Raw genomic sequence first — 19,187 nt, 5'->3', positions numbered from 1 at the left:
GGGTAAAGGAGATAACTGTAGGGCGTTCCATGATACATTGGAAATGCTGTGATGGAGCTCTTGAATTTCAGTTGTAATAAAGACGGGAAATGGAACACTGTCAGGTTCTCAAGGGGTCTGCTTGTGTCCAGGGCTTCCGCGGTGTGTGGGAGCCCCGACTGCTGACATGCCCTGCTGCCGTCCAGGAGCTATTGGAGAAACACGACTGTCATTCTGGTTTAGCGCTTTTGCAACTCCCGACAGGAAGTCAAGCGCTTCCTGAAACCATAGACCTCGGTGGAGCGATAGCGTTACCGTGACCTTCCTTGGAGCGCCCAGGCGGAGGGGAGGCACGAAAGGGGCATGCCACACCACGTCTAAGGTTTCCGCCATCCCGATGCCGGCGGGGGATAAGGGGGGACACCGGGCGGGGCGGGGCGGGCAGGTAGCCGGGTAGAAGAGGCGGAACTGCCACTGCCGCTCCTCCTCCTCCTCCCGCCTCAGGTTTGTCATCGTGTCGCTGGCACAGCCCCGAGGAGGAGGAGGAGGAGGAGGAAAAAGGAAGAAGAAGAGAAGGAGGAGGAGGGATGAGGAAGCTGCTGCTGTTGCATCCGTGACGGGGGCCTGGAGAGCCCACGCTCGGGACTGCCCCTTTCCCACCGCCGGCGCACAGGCGCTGCTCGCCCGGGGGAAGGGCCAGAAGGAGGAGGAGGAGGAGGAGGAGGACGACGGCGGCGGCGCTGTGTGTGTGTGAGAGCGTGGAGATGAGCTCAGCTCTGTGGCCTGGAGCCGCCTGAGGAGACCCGGCTCCCTGCCTCCCTCCCTGCCCGCCGCCATGGCTCACTCCCCCGTGCAGACGGGGCTGCCGGGGATGCAGGTAAGGACCTGCCCCAAGGGCGGGCACGACCCCGCACCCTGGGCAGGGGGTGGGCGCGAAAGGGGGCTTCCCAGCGGTGGGGGGACTGGGCGAGGGAAGAAAGCGCCTCTTGGCTGTGTCTCGGCCCTGGGGACTGGGCTGGGGGCAGAGTAGCGGGATGGAGACGAAACGTGCTGCCAGCGCTTGGCGTGATGCCCAGCGAGGTCCCTCCGCCCGGTGGATCCCTCCCTGCCTCCCTCCATCCCTGTCCTCAGCAGCCTCTGTGTCGCTGCAGGCGTGCAGAGCGGAGCGTGGTTTGTTGTCCCCCTCCCCCCGGCCGGGAGTTCTCCTCGGTGTTTTAATTCCTGGAGCGAACCGCGGCTGGTTGGGCGATTTTCAGCCCCGTTATTTTGCGGTAAATAGGGGACGCACACATAAAACCAGTACGTAAGAGCAGGGCCTGGGAATGTTGACCTTCAGCGCATGCTGCAGTGCCCATCTCCGTGGTGCTGGGCTGAGGTGGGTGCGCGGGGACTGTGTTTGGCTCCTGTGTTTGACTCCAAGAGTTGGTTAGCTGCTGATGTTATATGATGGAATTTGCTGGTTCTGTGGTGTAACTATATTTTTAAAAAAAAACTAGTGTGTTTTTCTGCTGACTGAGCTGGCTTCCCCCCCACTCCGCTCCCTGCCCTGTTTTTCTTAGTTTAAATGGAAACTGCTGCCAGGAAAACATTAGGGTCATTATTAGCTGTGTGTTATGCTGATGTTTCCCACATCTGATTAGAAACTTTCTGACCCTAACCTCCAAAAGAACAACTTATGAATGACATGTTAGAGTTCTCCTCAATTTATCTCCTGGATTTGAAGTTTTTGTGCATCATTTTGTTTAAGTATTGATTTACCCTGGTTTGTTTTTCTCTGAGTCAGGATTCTAAGTCATGAATCTCTTTTCTTTGTATAACAGGAGGATTTGAATTTAAAATGTCACATGCTTAGGTGTAGTTTGATTTATATGCTCAGGCATAGTACTGGAGGCCATATAGAGTATGTAGGCCCACATTTTGAGCTGATTAATATTGCTCCGTACGTCCTGCTGTTGAGTGTTCAAGTTCACCTTCCAAATATGAGCAGTTTGCCAATTGCCAGAAACTGAGAAGTAAGGGTATCTTTATTTGGCTACACTTAGGTTATTACTGGTGGGTTTGTTTGTTTTTTTCTTTTGAGACATGTTAGAAACAAGACAACAGTCTACTTTGGAACAGAATCCATAATATTTTAGAATTCAAAAGTCAGATTTGTAGCTGCTCAGAAGTGAGCAACATGCACTGCTGATGTGTGTCACTGCATGATCTCTCTAAGGACCTGTGTTTTTTATTGCCTTGATTTATTATTTAGTTTGTAGTACTGTTGGCTGTAGTAAATGGGTAGATATTCAGGGTTCTTATTAGTCCACATAATTTGTGAGTTTACTTCAAATCTCTTTTTATTCAGGACAGTGTTATTTTTCCATGATTTTTTACTGTATTATTATGAGAGTTTCTCGTAATAAGTGTGAATTTCAACAGTGAAAAAAACCCTCCCAAACACCAAAGTAAAGACCTTCTGATAGGTAGAGGCATAAAATCTGTCATTAGTGTGAATCCTGCTCACTCATTTTCTGTGCCCAGTTGAAGATGTTTATATCCATTTCCATTCCATCAGAATATATAGCAGTTTTATAGTGGTCTTTTTCCAGTACATGATTCTCTTTGATTGTACTTGCAGATAAATGTTCAAAGAGTAAAGTTCACACAAGGTGTGACATCTACTTAAATGATACAAAGGTTATGGTTTGGGACTTTTGATTATGTAGAAGAGAGAGGAATAGAGCTTAGTTCTCTGGGTTATAATTAAATTGCCTAAATCACGGGACTGTCTTTTCTTTTTCTGTAGTGTGATCCCTCCTCCCCACCTACCAGCTTCTGCAACAAATGGTGTAAGCAGTGTCAGTGACAAGTTATGCAGCTTTCTCCGACATTCTTTGCTGTGCCTATGCAGGAGAGGAGTCAGTATGCTAATGTGGACAGAGTAACTTCTTGCCCCCCAAAAAATCACTAGGAGGGACGACGCTTTATTGATGCTGTTTGGTGTGAGCACAGTAGTGTGTAAATAGAGCAGAGAAATGAAGGATTAATACCTTTCTCTCTGAACAAGACATCTGATCGATGTTTGAAGAGTGATGCATAAAAAGTGAGTGGGTAGAGAGTGAGCCAAAGGAATGAAAAACTGTGGAGGAAATGTAGGATGGTGCTGGAAGGTTGTCAAAACCTGAGATTTGCTGCGAAGGGGGCATGTTGTAACCTGAATAAAAACAGAGTTGGGTTTTGACCTAAATTTCTGTGTGTGCAGGTTAAGGTTGAGCTCAAAGTGTTTGCTGTCATTGGTGGTTTAAGGGCTTTGTGTAGAAGATGAAGTTTAAGTGTGCAGTGTGAAGCTGCATGATTACTAAACTGAGGATAGGTTGTCTTCCTTCTTCATGCTTTATAGAGAGTGGCCTGAGGAGAGTGCTTGTTTGTCTGTAAATGTTTGAGATTCCTGCAAGGCTGGCTTGGAGTAAGCGTACATGACCTTGATTTTCAGACTGGCCTGCATTTCAAGGCTGTGATAAGCTTTTATAGCTTCTTTATGAAAGCTATATTTTAAATAATCAAGTATTGTGTTTATAAAATTATGGTAATAAATTCCTGGGGTGCTTTTAAAGTTCTATCATCTTTAAGACAAGCCTCTTTTGTGTGATAAACCCTTTTTTTATCTTCCTCCCTTTCATTTTTTTTGGTAGCAATAACAGTGTTTATGCAGTAAGTTATTTTTATTCATTCTTCATTGTATTTTCAGTGCAACTGCTATAGGTTCTTCATGCAAAATATAAATAAGCATTGACATTCAAGCTGTCTTGCTTCAAGAAATGTTAAAAGTTTAACTAAATTTAAGTTGGAACTTGACAAATGAAAAGAAAGGTTGTTAAGTGTAAAGGCACCATTTCTGGCCCAGAAAGTGTCTGAAGTGTCAGTTTGCTGGAGACTGGAAGAGTGTTTTGGGAAATATGGCTATATACTTGTCTGGTTTTGCACTGTTCCCGGGATATTCACTTTTGACTGCTGTAGGAGAAATGTTTTGGCCAAGAGGAATCCTTTGTTCTGATCTGGCATGGCTGTTGTTTTGTACTTCCAAACTGTAGATATTACTGTCCTCCTTTTTATAACTCATTCTCCCTTTACAATAAACTAGTTTATCTAATTCCTGTGTGAGCTCTGTGTCTGGGAATTACAGAATATTAGGTTGTTAAATCAAAGGCACTGGAAAGTCCACATAGTTTCTGTTGCTTTTCTTTTGCAGCTTCTGGAGGAGAAGATTTGGGGTTTTTTCCCAAATTTGATTTTTTTTTTCCTTTTTTTTAAAGTTTGTTCTCACTGTTACTGTTTAGGTTATAGTTTGATAAATAGTTTGCACTGAGAGCACTTAAATATTTGGCAGATCCTTGGACTATTATGATCTCGGCTAATCAGTTTTCAAATATCCTGATGTCATGGTTCTGTGACATAGTACAAGCTCAGCCCTTGGGTGCCAGGGCAGAAGAGTTCTAAATTGTGAAAATGAAGGGGGCATCTTTTTACTGTATAGCCAAAGGCTGTGTCAGGGCTATGCACTAGATGTATGGAGCTGTTTGAGAGAAGTCAACTCTTATTGACAGTGGAACTAATGATACTGGGAAGTCATGTATAACAACATCTACTGAATATGTGAATACTAAACTTTTCCTCAAACATGCCCAAAATCTTGCTATTAAGTGTGTGTGGAGGAGTTAGAGTTGGTTTCCTTTGGGCATATTACTATGGGTGACTTCTTGGTGTTGTTTTTTGCCTAACTTCCTAGGAAGTTAGGCAAACTTCAATTTGGAAAATGTCGTTAAATCCTTGTGCTGTTAACTCAGACTGTATAGTTAAAATGACTGCAGTTCTATTTTCTCAGTCTTTAAGTCTCTTTGTTCTTACTTTCTGTTGCTTTTGCAGGTGCTTTTCTTTTAGTGGAAATAACTGGTAATTAACTGTAAGGTATAGGCTGCTATGTCTTTGGGGAACAGTTCAAGGTACTTTGTTGGTTTTTTTATGTTGACTTGCATCACTTCCTGAATATCTGAAGCATGTATTTGGATAGCTTTTTGGAATAAGATTGACAATAGTGAACCCTTATCTTTATGAATCTCGGTGTTGCAGCCATTCTGTGATTTTGATGCGATACACTTACATGCTCTCAAGAACTCTATTCAATTTTACAATTGTTTATATGGAGGTGAGATGTGGTGTTTATACAGAGGCAGAGGAGGTAAGGAAAGATACTTCTAAAGGCTGAGCTTACAAAGTCTAGTTTTGGGTCTTTGCTCTGGTACCAATCACATCCAAGGTGGTTGGTTGTCCTTGTCAATTATTGAGTGACCACTGTCAGCATTCATCTTTCTGTCTCACCATGAGTGTCAACAGCCTCTAAGTACAAAAGCATATTTCCACCGTGTGGCCTTCCACAATAGGTAAATAGATACTGCTTATGGCAACTGTCTTTCAGGTGTCCTTATAGACCAGTCAGGCCAGTCATATGCCATGGCAAGTTTCTTGTACCAGTTTCACGTTTGAGTAAGATACCCTCTTTGTTCCCCAGAGAGACAAAAGACTACTGATGTAGTGAAAACATTTAAATATTGGGCCTTGTGTTATGAGTGGTGTACAAGGCTCTGATGTCAGCTTTTGCATGGTGGTATCTTTTATGTTTCTGAAGTAGAAAATGGAAGTATGTATCGTGGCTGCATTTTTAAAATTTGTTTAAATTCTTTTTATGCCCTCATACTTGGGGAGTGGGGTGGGAAGGGGGATAGGGGATACACCAAGCACTGTCAACAAGGCATCTAATATAAATTAATAGTAATATAAAATACTGCATTCATCCTGTAATAATTTAGTCCCTGCTGTACAAAAAAGATAGGCTGGAGTGAGTCCTGAGAAGGGCCACAAAGATGATCAAAGGACTGGGAAGCCTGACACATGGGAAAAGGCTGAGAGAGCTGTATTTGCTCAGCCTTGAGAAAGGAACACTTAGAGGAGACCTCATCACTGTGTTCCAGTATTGAAAGAGTGGCTACAGAGAATATGGGGACCCTCTTTTTACAAGGGATCATGTGGAATGATGAGGGGTAATGGGTACAAGTTATACCTGGGAAGATTCTGATTGGAAAAGAGGAAAATTTTTCAGAATTAGGACCATCAGCCATTGGAATAATCTTCTTGGGGAAGTGGTGGATACCCCAGTGCTGGACTCAGATTTTTAGATTTGCCTGGACAGTGTGCTGAGCCATCTTGTCTAGACTGGGCTTTTACCAAGAAAGGTTGGACCAGGTGTTCCTTGAGGTCTCTTCCAACCTGGTATTCTATGACTGAATTTGATCTGGTTTTTGCTTTGACAATGATACACCTGCTTGCATTTGTGGAGTAATGTTTAATTAAGAAGTGTTTTGTGTGGCCATTTGTGTTATGCAGCTATATAATCAAAGCTTTTTTTACTTGTTAACTCTTTGTTAATATGGGTACGTTTTCATGTATGTGTATGCATCTGAGAATTGATAACAGGGTTGATACATAGGAAGCATCTCTTCAGTGTACTGGATTTGAGATGTAGAGGGAGAAATTCTTTAAGAGAATATTTAGTTTTATAAGAAGACAACATAAGATAATAAAATTACGCTATACTACATGAGAACAGTCAGAGAATGATTTTAATCCTGGGTTTCTTAACCCATTATTAAAATGATGTCTCTTTCCTGGTAGGGGAAGGTTTTTGTTTGTTTGTTTGTTTGTTTGCCTGAATGGTAGTCTTCAGCTTCCATATTTGAAGGGTTTTTTTTTGTACAGAGAATGTTGTGAATGGAGCAACTTCATTTTGACAAAATTGCTATTTCACTTAAGCTGATGTGTTTATTTGCCTAATTGAGTCTTGAGCCGTGGTCAGTATAAGGTGGTGCTGCCATTCACAAGTTAGTTGATACCAGTAAAATCTGTTTGTTTGTTTTTCTCAAGCTTGCTTTAAGCTTTAGTTTATTACCTGAAATCAAACTCCTGGATGTGTTCAGGATGTATGGTTCCAAAAATCAGATAAATGTAGTCTGTTTTTGAAGAGCTATATTGAATAGACATTCTTTTTTAGTGAAATTGCTGTCATAAGCCAAAAATTTTTTTTATTATTGGGAGTATTTGTGCATGGAATTGTTCCCTCTTAGTGGACAAGAACAGGTCTGAGAGTAATAAATGTTTAGGTTGCACAAACGTCAGACAATGTTGATTCTATATTAGTATAGAACCAAGAGCCTTCTGCAATGTAACTCTATAGAAAGTGAGGCTTGAATCAGAAGAATTTTGGGAGTGCTTGTACTTCCCTATTGTATTCTTAGTTGCTCTGCTTGACAGCTTTGTAAGAGACATACATTTGAGTTTTCTGTCAGATAGAATGGGTACAAGAAGAGTTGCCCCTCAAATTATGTCATTGCTGTAGGTCTTACAGCTCATTATATTCCTTCTTTTCCTCTAGTAGGATTAATGCAACATAACTTTCTAATTGCCTCTATATCCATTATTTATTCAACCATTTGTCATAATGATATGAATTTCCACGAAGAGCCACTACTTTATTTTTCTATTTATCAACAACTTAGCTAATTAAGAATGATTATTACAATGTTTTAGCTTTTTAACAAGTGGAAACAAGTGAGACATAGCTCCAAAACTGTTTTTTGGGACTTTTTTCCCTAGCTGTTGTCCTCTTGGTGTCTCAAATATATTTTGTGTTTCACTGCTGTGCTGGACCTACTGATGATACTTGTGAGTTGTCTTCATTGTGTGCTCAAGGCACGGAGAGATTTTTCAATTGCAATGATTTATGGTTTAAAAGTGTAATGGATGGAAGGGAGGAAGTCAGTTATAGGTTATGCAAAGTTTTAGTGATGTTACACTAAAAACAAACAAAACTGAGAAACTTCAGAAACTTGGCATATTTAATTGGAATTTATTCTTTCTGAATGCTTGTAAAAAGCAGGCTGTGGTTAGGTACCTATTTATTTTGGTATTAAGCTCTTAAGGTCATACACTAAGCAGCTTTCTGAATGTAGATCTGAATGAAAAATATCAGAAAGTTTCAGAGTGATTTTTGCAGGGAACATTGCACCTAGAAAATGGTGTTGGTCAACTGGAAGCATGCTTTGGATATCTGTTCTGTTAATAAAGAATTGAATGTTATGTATTCTGAATCTCAGATAAATGCACCTTTCTTGAAAATAAGTGGAAAGAGGATTATACAACTGCTGAGGAATACTTTTATAGTAGTCAAACTTCAGGCAACTTTTTTATTCCTGCTGGAAACATGCTTACAACCTGTTTCAATCTAGGTAGAAATCAGAACAAAGGAGTTGAACTATGTGACAAATTTGAGTGTTAGGCTGTAGTGATGTGTGTTGTATGTTTTTATCCTCATCTGTTTGTGACATCTAAAGTGTTTGAGATATCAAGTTTTACAACTTTAGTCTTTACTTTCCCTCCCCACTGTTGCAACACACAGAATTTATGGCAATTGTTCCTTTTTATTGATAATGTACTGCTATTCTTAATTCTTATTTTTGGTATTTTTAATTTTTCCTAGAAAAAAGCAATTTCCTTATGGTAGTAAGGGTCTGAATTGAATAATTATAGAATTGGAGATGGAAAGTGAGAAATATGAAATGTGTGTGAAGAAAAAAAAAGGAAAGAATAATCATCTGGTATTTTTGATAATTGACAAATTCTCAGTGAAACAGCTGGATCTTAGTTTTGCACCTAGTTATTATGGATGAATGCTTTAATTTTAGTCTATGTACTTTTCATTAGATGATTTGGTAATAAGTCTTCTTAAAAGAAAGTAAAAATCAGTTTTTGCTGTTCATGATAATGTTCATAATGTTCATAACTATAAAATGACTGTGCTAGTTCAGCTGATTTTACTTTATTATTGATAAGTGAAACTGAGGGTTCAAGTTTTATTCCAGTTTTAAGGCTTCCTAAAAGTGTCTTTTTTTTCCTTCTTTACATAATAAAGTCCCAGACTATAAATCCAAATACTTCATTGTATCTTATCTTTTTGGGTTAGTTGGCTGCTCTTTGAAAGTATAGTTAGGGCTTGATACAATGCAGTAAAGTTGAACAACTTATTTTCTGTATACTTCCTCTCTTTTATTTCAATTTCACACCAACTGCAGGAAATAATTTTGTATGTTGTATCAGTTGTTCGTATACAGGGTGTATATATTGCTGAAAACAAAAACTTGTGAGCTTCAGAGAAAGCTAAATGCTGTGAGTAGCAAAGTTTGAAGCTTCTCCTCCCTGGAATTAGTTTTTCCCTGTTGTAAAACCACCTTACATGGGTGTTTTGGGGAGTTGGTACTTTTTTTGCTTTTTTTTTTTTTGTTTGGTTGTGTATTTGTTTATTTCCTACCCCTTCTTTGGTAGCCCAGATTTGTGGGAGAGCTGTAAGATTTGCATTTGTGCGTTTTACCCAAATTTACAATGATTCTCCACTACTGCCACTCATGCAGCTAACTCTGTGGGATCCAAGGGAAAAGGAAAGCTGCTTAGTACTGGTCTGTGTTGAGGTGAATAGGCTTTAGATGGTTTTTGAAAGATTGCAAGTGGTGATATAGGAAAACCTTTGCAGTTCTGCTTCTGAAATTGGAAACGGTGTGATGAAGGATGACGTCAACTGTGCCAGCTATTTACTTTGACTTTAGCCTCGAAGTTCTCTGCATACTTGGGAAAATTGCCTGTATGAACTTGTCTGCTAGACTTCTGTTCTCTGGTCTGACCAGAGAATAAATTTAAAAGAAAGAAATTATATGCAACAGTGGTGTCTCATTTCAAAAGAAATTATGTATTTGTGAAGTAAATTTAGCACTAAAACTAATTCTGGGTGTGATAGGCATAGCGTATCACAGAATAGATGAGATTGTAAGGAACCTCTGGAGCACATCTAGTCCACCTCCTCAGAGTCAGCAGGTTGCTCAGGACCACATCTAGCCTAGTTTTGAATACCTCAGATGATCAACAACCTACCTGGACAGCCTTTTCCAGTGTTGGACTATCCTTAAAGTAAGAAAGGTTGAGGTTGGTTTTTTTTTCCTTTGTGGTTTTTCATTTGTTTGTTTTTTGCTCTTCCTCTTTTCTTTGTAAGTTTACATGAAATTTCCTGAAACTCAGTTTCTTCCCGTTGCATCTTGTCCTTTGACTGGACACCACTGAGAAGAGTCTGGCTTTGTGTTCTTTTCTCCTTTCCATCAGGTATTCACACACATTAAGATTTCCAACCCACCAGGCTTCTCTTTTCAAAGGTAAAACAATCCCCAGAAATTTCCGAGCCTCTTCAGATGATGGTGTTTCGGGCTCAGTCTTGATAGGGAATGAGGACTGGACTGACTAATTGGAAATGGATTTGGTGAAATGCAAAGTATACAAACTGAGGTGTTAAAAGTTGATTGTATATTCCAAACAACCCAGCACAGAGCAATTACAGATCTGCAAGTCAAATCAGTTGCACAAATAAGATTGAGAACCTGAATATGGAGATGCCTTATAACTCTTGCAAGTTAAAGAAAAAAATTGTTTTTCAATTCTTCTATATGATAACTGGATGAATAGCCTTTCATAAAAGGAGGTTAGAAATAAAACTGGAATGAGGTGCGGAAAAATACTCAATTAAAGCTCTATCTTAGATCAGAATGTTTATGGATAAAGTTTGATCTAATTCGTTTGAATTTCAATAACATTTTCTGTTGAGCTATAAGGGGAAGTTAGTTCAGGTGAGAATTAGGGAATCATAAAAATAAATACTTTCCAAGATGTGTATAGTCCTGGCTGTGAGGAGCATACTGCAGAGGTGGTGTCAGAGTGGAGGATACTACTGGTTTGTCCAGGATTCACCTTGGCAGTTGCTGACTGAAAAGTAACCTTAGCATACAAAAAGGCACTGCATACCGATTAAAATTGCTGATGGTACAAAATGTAAAGGCACCTGTTCCATTTCAGAGGCAATTACTGAAGAACTACACAACCCTGAGAACTGGAATTACTGAAAAAAACAGTGTGAAGTGCACTTTGTCATAAGTATGAAACATTACAAAGAACCTTTGCAATGCGCTGGGAGTTCATTAGTTGGAAATGCAGAGAATTAGGAAGAGGTGATTTGGTTTAGTAGGTTGCAGCGGAGTTTGAGCCATGAGGCTAAATTGAACAAATAGGATCTGGGAATGTATTGCACTATTTTTATTCTGCAGAAATGGGTAACAGTGTTGTTAGGTACTGAGAAGAGTTAATTTTAAATGCAGTACGTTTTTCTGGCTGATTAAGGTCAAAAGTAATGAATCCAATGTGGTACAAGTGCAGAGAGATTACTCAAATTATTGGATGAATGGTGGCTTTGCTTATGGTGAAAAGGACTTTGTTCTGCATGGCTGAACAAGCTGGAGATTGAGACAAGATGGTTGCAGTTTGTGTTCAGAAGTGTGAAAAACTATTCAAAATAAAAAGCAAACTAATTCAAATGTCTATGGAAATTGTAAGTTCTGGAATCATTCTTTCTGAACATTCCAGAATTTGTTTTTGATTTGCCACATTGTTTATTCTGTGTCACACTTGGCAGGAAATGTTTTGGTGACAGAGATCTAGCTCCTTATCAAGGTAGTTAACATTACTCTTTTGCAGTAGATGTTGATGTCCTATTCTGTATTTTCTAGCAGTATTTAGTGTTCTCAGTTACATGAAGGCTCTTTCAGCAGTTCCCTTTGTTTTAATATTAGCAGGAATAAGCTATATGCTTAGTGAAAGCTTGCAAAGAGTAGAGTCGGCAAAACTGTAGTGACAGTATTTATGGAAGACATTTTCTCTATGCAGTCGTGTAGGGAGACTATTTATAAAGCTCTTTGTTTATTTTTGCTCTGCTGAAAGTATTGACAAAAACAAACAAGTAAATTTGGGGAGAATACTTTCCAGATGAGATCTCGAACAAATGAATGGGAATTCATGGCCACTCATGTACCTTCAAATTCAAACAGTTCATTATGTATTGGAGGCCTGATCTCTCCATTTTTGAAATAAATAAGGTCATTAAAGAGAGATCAACTGCTAGTTTTGCAAAAACACAAGTTGCTAGTGTTTTAAGGATCTCACTTCAAACAAAGTTGGTCTCCGGAGAAGAAAATTAAGACCTTCTTAGAAAGCAAGAGTGTGTTGTTTCGTGTTTTGGTTTGTTGTGTTTTTTGGTGGGTTTTTTTGTTTGTTTGTTTGTTTGTTTTTTTTGTTTTTTAAACAACTACTACCTTGTGTTGCCAGAACAAAATTCAGGAATGGCAACTGTTAAATTTTAGAACAAATAAATGAATTTAGAAAAGTTCTGAAGTGGGAAGAAAAAGTTTGAGTTTTTTAAAAATATTTAGTAATTTCAGAAGGAACTTGGAAAATAACCTTTTATTAATAATTATTTTAATCCTATTAATTCCAGCTATTATTGTACAATTAACATTTCCAAACAGCTGCGAAATTTTCATCGTAAAAATTGAACAGCAACAATTGTTCCTTACTTCTTGGATCCTCCAGGAGCAGACACCTTCCTTTCTTTTCTGGGGTTATTAATGTTCTTTTAGTTGTATTATAAAACTGTCAGCCTAATACCAGAATCCCAAGAGCTTGACACTGTAAAAATGTGTCTGTGAGATTTCTGCAAGTCTTGGAAGGTTGTGGTGTCATGAAATGATGGACTTTAATGTAAGATTGCAATAGATGATTGAGGGGAAAAGGGAAAATAAGGGATGAATACATACAGCCAACAGAACTCAAAGAGCTGCTGGCAAGTAGCCCTTCCATTTTGCTCCATATGAACAACTGCAACACACTGCAACTTTGAGCCGTGCTGGATTTTTTTCTCTGGAGGTGAAACATGGAATTTTTTAGGCATCTGTGACTGGGATTGGTGTGTGACTTACCCAGATGCCTTTGTAATGATGTAATGCTCGGATTCTTGTGGCTAGTGAATGGAACTAGAAAGCTTGTGTGGATGGGTTAGGCATTCACAGCTCTCTACAGCATATCATCTCAAATTCCAGCACAGTATGTATGAAATCATAGACTGATAGTTGATTTTCCACAAGGGAAAATGTCTGATGCAGGTGATAAAGTTATTTTTATTAATGAAGAATTCTCAGAAAAGACTGGTTTAAATATTGACAACAGAGCATTCTGTGAGGCATGAGAAGAACCAGAACAGCACGATTTACTTAGTAGTTTTGTGGTCTCTTAGAAATTATGTCCCTGGAGGTGTTAGTAGGGGCTACTGTGTAGCTCCCCATATCCCTCTGTTTGTTTCCTGAAACTGACTTTGGATAGAAGTATGGATCAATAAGATGTAAAGCAGGGGGAGCTTCTTAGGGCTGGTGAAGTCTTGCAGTACACTTAGAGTGGTTTTTCTTTGGGCTTATCTCACCAGTGATCCATTCCTGGGATGATTATCTGAAAGACAGGATGTCTCATTGCTTACCTTAAAGTATTAGAAGTAGTGATGTACTCCCAGTTTTTGCCACATGATGATAAAATCATGTGTGACAAACACAATGCTCTAAGCTCAGTCACTCCCAGCTACCTGGTCCTCAAAACATCTAATTCAGCTGTGAAACTCAGATATCTCCAGACAAACTAAAATGTGTTCTAGACTGTTTTCCTCTTGTGGCTGCATGGGTTAATTACTTAACCTTTGAGATGTGAGAGTGGAAGGAGACAGAAGTATAGGTGGGACATGCTTCATAAGCCAAATTTAATTAATAAAGAAAATGTTGGCTCAGTGCTTCTCAGTGGTAACCTAGAAATTGTCATTCTCCTCCTTATGTTTCTACAAAGTTTGACCAAGTACAAATGGTGGGTTTATGCTTATTTAGGCATTACTGAATATCAATGATGTATTTTCACTTAGTGTCACCCTTTATAAAAAATAACAAGCTTTTGAAGTATTTATTTTATTTCTTAAGGAAAAGATTCTAAGTAATTCTATCCTGTTTTTCTTCATTTCATGACTATTCCCTCTCCTCTATAGCTTTTGCAGTTTAATCATAGAATAGTTTGGATTGAAAGGGACCTTTAAAGGTCATCTAGTCCAATCCCCTGTGGTTGTAATTTATATGTTTTTTTGTCAGCTAAGAAGGCTCCTTGTGCTAAAATTTAGAAGGTATACCATGGAACTTATCATCTGTGCACTGAAAGTGAATAGTCTAAGAGCATCAGTAGTGAGCTGAATACTTGACATTAGAGAAAACCCAATTATGGCAGAATGGTCCACCTGGGTCTTATATTTGCATGTTTAGCTGAGTGCTCATAGCTATTATGCGACTGTTCAAATCAAGGAAGCTGGGAACAGGATGTTTTTTAGAAGTGAATGAGTTTGCACAACTGAGAAAAGAAGAAAAAGATAAATAAATCCTGCTCGAGAAAAACCTTGGGGTCAGGGATAAGGAGGGAAGCGTGGCAATTCATGCAGGTGATCCTTCATAGGAGAAAATTGAAGAGGATTGTTTGGCACTTCAAACAAAACAAAATAATGCTCTGTGCACTGAACAGGGTGAATGAAATCCTTAAGACGATGAGATATGTGAGAAATACAAAAGAGAAGGACACTGGGATTTGTGAAAGAACCAATTTCAAGAGAAAAGGTTTGACATAAGGTTTATCTTTATTACTAGTGGTGTTTGATCGGTTTGCTTTTAATAGAAAACAAATCTTTGTAAGGATCTTTCATTCTGGGTGCTCTTTATTGGCAAAGAAGAAGAAATTGAGGTAGCAACACTTTCTGTTGCTAGATAGGATAAAATCCTGACATAAGGACAGTGTTAAATTTGTAGTTCATATACAGAGAAGCGTAAACCTTGCAGTGTGTGCATATAAGGGATACAGGAACGATGTGATGATTATGGAGATAGGAAAAAAGTATCTAGATAAATAGGAATGTATGGAATTTGAAGTGTTTGTTGCCTTCCAAAATATCACATTTTGTTTTAGTGTTACAAATATTGAGTAACTTTTCTCTTACTTTTAACAGACTCTGAAGGCAGATCCAGAAGAACTGTTTACAAAACTGGAGAAAATTGGTAAGGGCTCTTTTGGTGAAGTTTTTAAAGGAATTGACAATCGGACTCAGAAAGTTGTTGCTATAAAAATTATTGACCTAGAAGAAGCAGAAGATGAAATAGAAGACATCCAACAAGAAATCACAGTGCTGAGTCAATGTGACAGTCCATATGTAACTAAATATTATGGATCCTATTTAAAGGTAAGATACAGATGAAGGTGATTTTATTTTGTAAGTACTTCTTTTCCAGGTTATTGAATTGTGTCTGTTTTCATTGACAAGGTTTCAATCAGACTTCAGTTGAAGAAAAATATATTTTTGTCCTTTCAATTCTAAAGAAAAAATGACAGAACTTAATAGAAAAAATTGAATGTGTCTTTTGATGTTTCTATGCAAAAAAACTTTAAATAACATGAGTTAGTTAAGCTCTGATTCACTTAATTTTAGGAGGATGTAACTCTAGTAATTATTTAAATTCTGAAAATTATTTCTGCATTTGAATTGTCAAAATATTAAAAGCAATGTAGTATCTTCTGTGCTGTGGAGCTTGAAATTTTTTGTCAAGTTTTGATCATTAGGGATCAAACCTAAGCTATTAGGTTGTTTTTCTAAGGTGTTAAACCTAACCTTGATCTGATTTGAAAATTAAAATCTAAAAGTTAATTTATTTGCACATTAGCCATAAATGAAATGATGGAAGGGGTTTCCATTGACTGCCTCCTTAATCTGTTTCCTTTCTGTCCTCCTGCCACGTCATTAATATCAAGGTTCAGTTATAAGTGAGACAGATAGTTTTGTTTGTTTGCTTTTTTGTTTTGGTTTTCTGTTTTTGTTTTTAATTGGATGGATGTAGTGATTTATTATGTCTAGAAGGTAGTGAAAATATCTGGAAGCTTTTGGTACTACTTTATTTCTTTGGGCAGACTTTGTTCCCATGTGGATAACTCTTTCTTTTATGACAGTGAGATGGCAATCTAGATAAGAGAGATTGTTGTCTTGGTAGGATTTGAAGTTAGAAATAGGCAGAAAATACTTTAATTTTCAGTCTGCTTTTGCTTTTGTGGAAGCATTCTATTTATCAGCAAAAACATGAAGGTTCTGAAAGGGGGATGCTGTTTTATCTCTGTATTTCTGAGATTGCCAATCAGTTTCCAAAGAAAAAAGGACTTTTTCTGAATCCAGGAGATGCATTACTTAAGAGAGAGACAGTTTTTTCCTTTCTTCCTTGTCCTCTGAACTGGTTTGCTTGGATATCTTATCAGTGAGGGGCTTTGTGAATGGTTTTTAGACCTGATAACCTGTTACTGAAATTGAATTTAGAAGTTATGTATAGTTTAGATCTCAAGCATTGGAAGGCACTTAATTGAGCACAGTAAACTGAATAAATTTTTCCTCATGGCTTCTATTACTATTTTTGCAATTTCTCAGTCAAGGATTGATAGTTAAGTGATGTATAGCAAAAAGGCAGAAGTGGACTCTCTCCTGGACTGTCTCTCTTCTTCAAATCTGTCCATTTTAGAGGAAGAAAGTAAGATCAGAGAATGGTTAAGGTTGGAAGGGACCACTGGTGAGGTCGTCTTGTCCACCAAACCGGTGTGCAGCTGGCCAATAATTAAACACTCGAGAGACATCGATTATTTATTTCAGAGTTGCGCACTTTATTTCCGGGTGCTCTGTGGTATTCCACAAATCAAGCACACCATCTGTCAGAACCTTTTACTGTTTATACATTTTAGCAAATAAAGGAGTTAGTGTTCATTTGCTACAAGTTACATAGTTCTCTTATTAATAATTTTTCTACTTTCTACTGGTAAAAGAGTTGCATCTCATGCTAATTAGGACACATGCAGAGTCTTTGTCTTCTTTTGGATTGGTAGGTTTCTTGGGTCAGCGATCACAATCTCTCGCTGCCAGAATTACCTTTACCCAGCTGGAGCTGATTTCAGCACAGTTGCTGCCTTGGGTCTATTAGTTTCTTCCTTATCTTGGGAGTTCTGCCAGATGTATTTGTGGCCTGTAACTTCTGCATTCTTTGTGTCCGCTATTAGTGGTACATCCTTCTTCCCAAGCTGTGTTAGCCTCCTCCTAGGTCTGAGATTACTGAAGCATGTCAAGCCCTATACCTTAACTAGACAATTCTACCAAGTAATTTGTTTTTCTAACACATGGGCATCACTTAGAACTTGCTTATTAGCTGCTATCCGTTTCACAGGTTAAATCTCCCTTCTTGTTGATTAGGCTTCAGAGTATACCCATAAGCTCTCAACTCTGTCATATCCATCCCAAGACAGAACTCAGTACATTCTGAGTGTTGCCTCACATAGAGGCAACTCCACCACTGTGCCTTCCTGGTCTGTCTGTCCTAAACAGCATGTAGCCCTTCACTGTGACATTCCAGCTGTGTGAGCTGTCCCATCATGTCTTGGTACGTGCAGTGAGATCAAAGACTTGTGACTACACACACACACTCAAATTCCGCTTGTCTGTTCCCCATATTGTGTGCATTGGTGTAGAGGCACTTTATAGAGGTATTTGAATGTGTCAGTATCCCGAGAAGGCTGCAGGGGGATGCCCTGTAGTCCTCTTCCCTTTCCCCACTTTTCCTAGTTTAAAGCTCACTTTACCAGATTGGCCCTTCTGTCAACAAAGGCTCGTGTGCCCCGTTTCATGAGGTGGGTTCTGTCTCTCCTAATGAGCAAACAGGGTCCCAAACCAAAATGTTGTTGCCAACACCAGCAACACAGCCAGCTGTTTACTTTGTAAATCCAACTAGTTCTCTCATAGTTTACCCTAAGTGGCATGACCAAGGAGAAGACTGTCTGGGCCTCCAGACCCTTGAGCACCGTCTCCAGAGCCCTGAAATTGAGTTTGATGGTTCCTAGTTACCCTTAGTGTCATTTGTGCCCACATGAAAGACCAACAAGGAGTTATAGTCACCTCTTACAGGATAAGTGAAATATAATATATAAGAAAAAGTCTGATGGGGATGCCACTTAGTAGTTTTTAAAAGGTATAATAACAATGGGGTTGAAAAAGAGAATCCGGCATTCAAATACAAACTAAGTGGATGTCAACATTTTGTGAAGGTCATATGGCAACGGTTGCTTTTCCTAATTGAAGGTAGGAGAAGGCTGTGGGGCTCTGAACCCTGAATGGGTTTGGCTGGATGGACGTGTCATTAGTGATATTTGTGCTTATTGTTGTGAGGGGGACTCTCTGAAAATACTTGCAATCTTCTGCATCCCTTCTTCTGTCAAGTGCAAAAGCCTATGAATTTTTCAACTTATGTCAACTCTCTAAGATACTGTACTAACAGTGTCTATGTATGACTAACTAACAGTTACTTTTGGAGTAAAGTACAGCTCTCTGTACAGGTAGAGTGTAAAACAACTCATGTTTATTCATTGTGTTAGTTCTTTGTGAATGTATGTTGTTTGCAAGACAGTTGGTACTACATAACTTTTGGTCTTCAAAGCAAAACCCTCATTTCTTTATGCTGTTAAAAATTAATATGTGTGGTTGTTAGATGATGCTGAAGTGGTAGAATGCAAAGGAAACATTTTACAGTTCTAAGAGTCAGGGCTTGTTGTTGGATAACAACAATGTGTCATCACATATATATATACACACACATACACTTAAAAAGGACCATATTCATATTGAAATGAATTGGTTAATATTTTTGATTAGAAATCTAGGTTTATTTTCTGCAAGTCTCTGATATATTTGAAAGCCAGGACTGTCATCTGTAGTTCTAAGGGTCTGACCATGTTTTAACTCTGTTTCTAATAGTGTAATAATCCATCACTGAGAATCTTCAACACATTAACCTTCCATGTCTTGAGTGATTAGGAGACATTATTTCTTCTGTGATTGGACAGTTTAGCACTAATTACAGGAAAGATATTAATGTTTTCTCACAGAATAAACTTCTTCGAAGTAAACAAGTGTGAGAAGAGTAGGATCTTAGGTAATATTGCCAACCACTTCACCAATTATTGTTCTCTAAAGTCTGTGCAGCCTAGTGCGTACTGACCATGTGTCTGGTGGATGTTGGAAAGAAATAAGTACTGTTCATAGAGAACTCCTAATTTGACTTTTCTATACGTTATGTTTGGTCGGCAAATTGAAACTCTTGTTGGAACTG

General features: G+C 38.8%; 1 protein-coding gene across 2 annotated transcripts in view; it reads left to right on the top strand.

Moving 5' to 3' along the window:
* The first annotated feature begins 529 nt into the window (after positions 1 to 529).
* Positions 530 to 19,187, top strand: part of STK24 (serine/threonine kinase 24) — a 56,808-nt gene continuing 38,150 nt past the window's right edge. Inside the window, exons 1-2 of one of the 2 annotated variants that reach the window (XM_050332703.1) lie at positions 530 to 856; positions 15,011 to 15,241. In XM_050332703.1, the coding sequence (XP_050188660.1) occupies positions 815 to 856; positions 15,011 to 15,241 (273 nt within the window). In that variant the 5' untranslated portion in view covers positions 530 to 814. Of the gene's footprint in view, positions 857 to 15,010; positions 15,242 to 19,187 lie in introns of those variants that run through there. The other variant, XM_050332704.1, reaches the window with a different exon arrangement.

This window comes from Myiozetetes cayanensis, unplaced genomic scaffold (assembly GCF_022539395.1).
Source record: "Myiozetetes cayanensis isolate MyiCay16 unplaced genomic scaffold, myiCay2020 scf5-8, whole genome shotgun sequence".
Taxonomy (NCBI): domain Eukaryota; kingdom Metazoa; phylum Chordata; class Aves; order Passeriformes; family Tyrannidae; genus Myiozetetes; species Myiozetetes cayanensis.
This window is presented reverse-complemented; position numbering and strand designations above follow the sequence as displayed.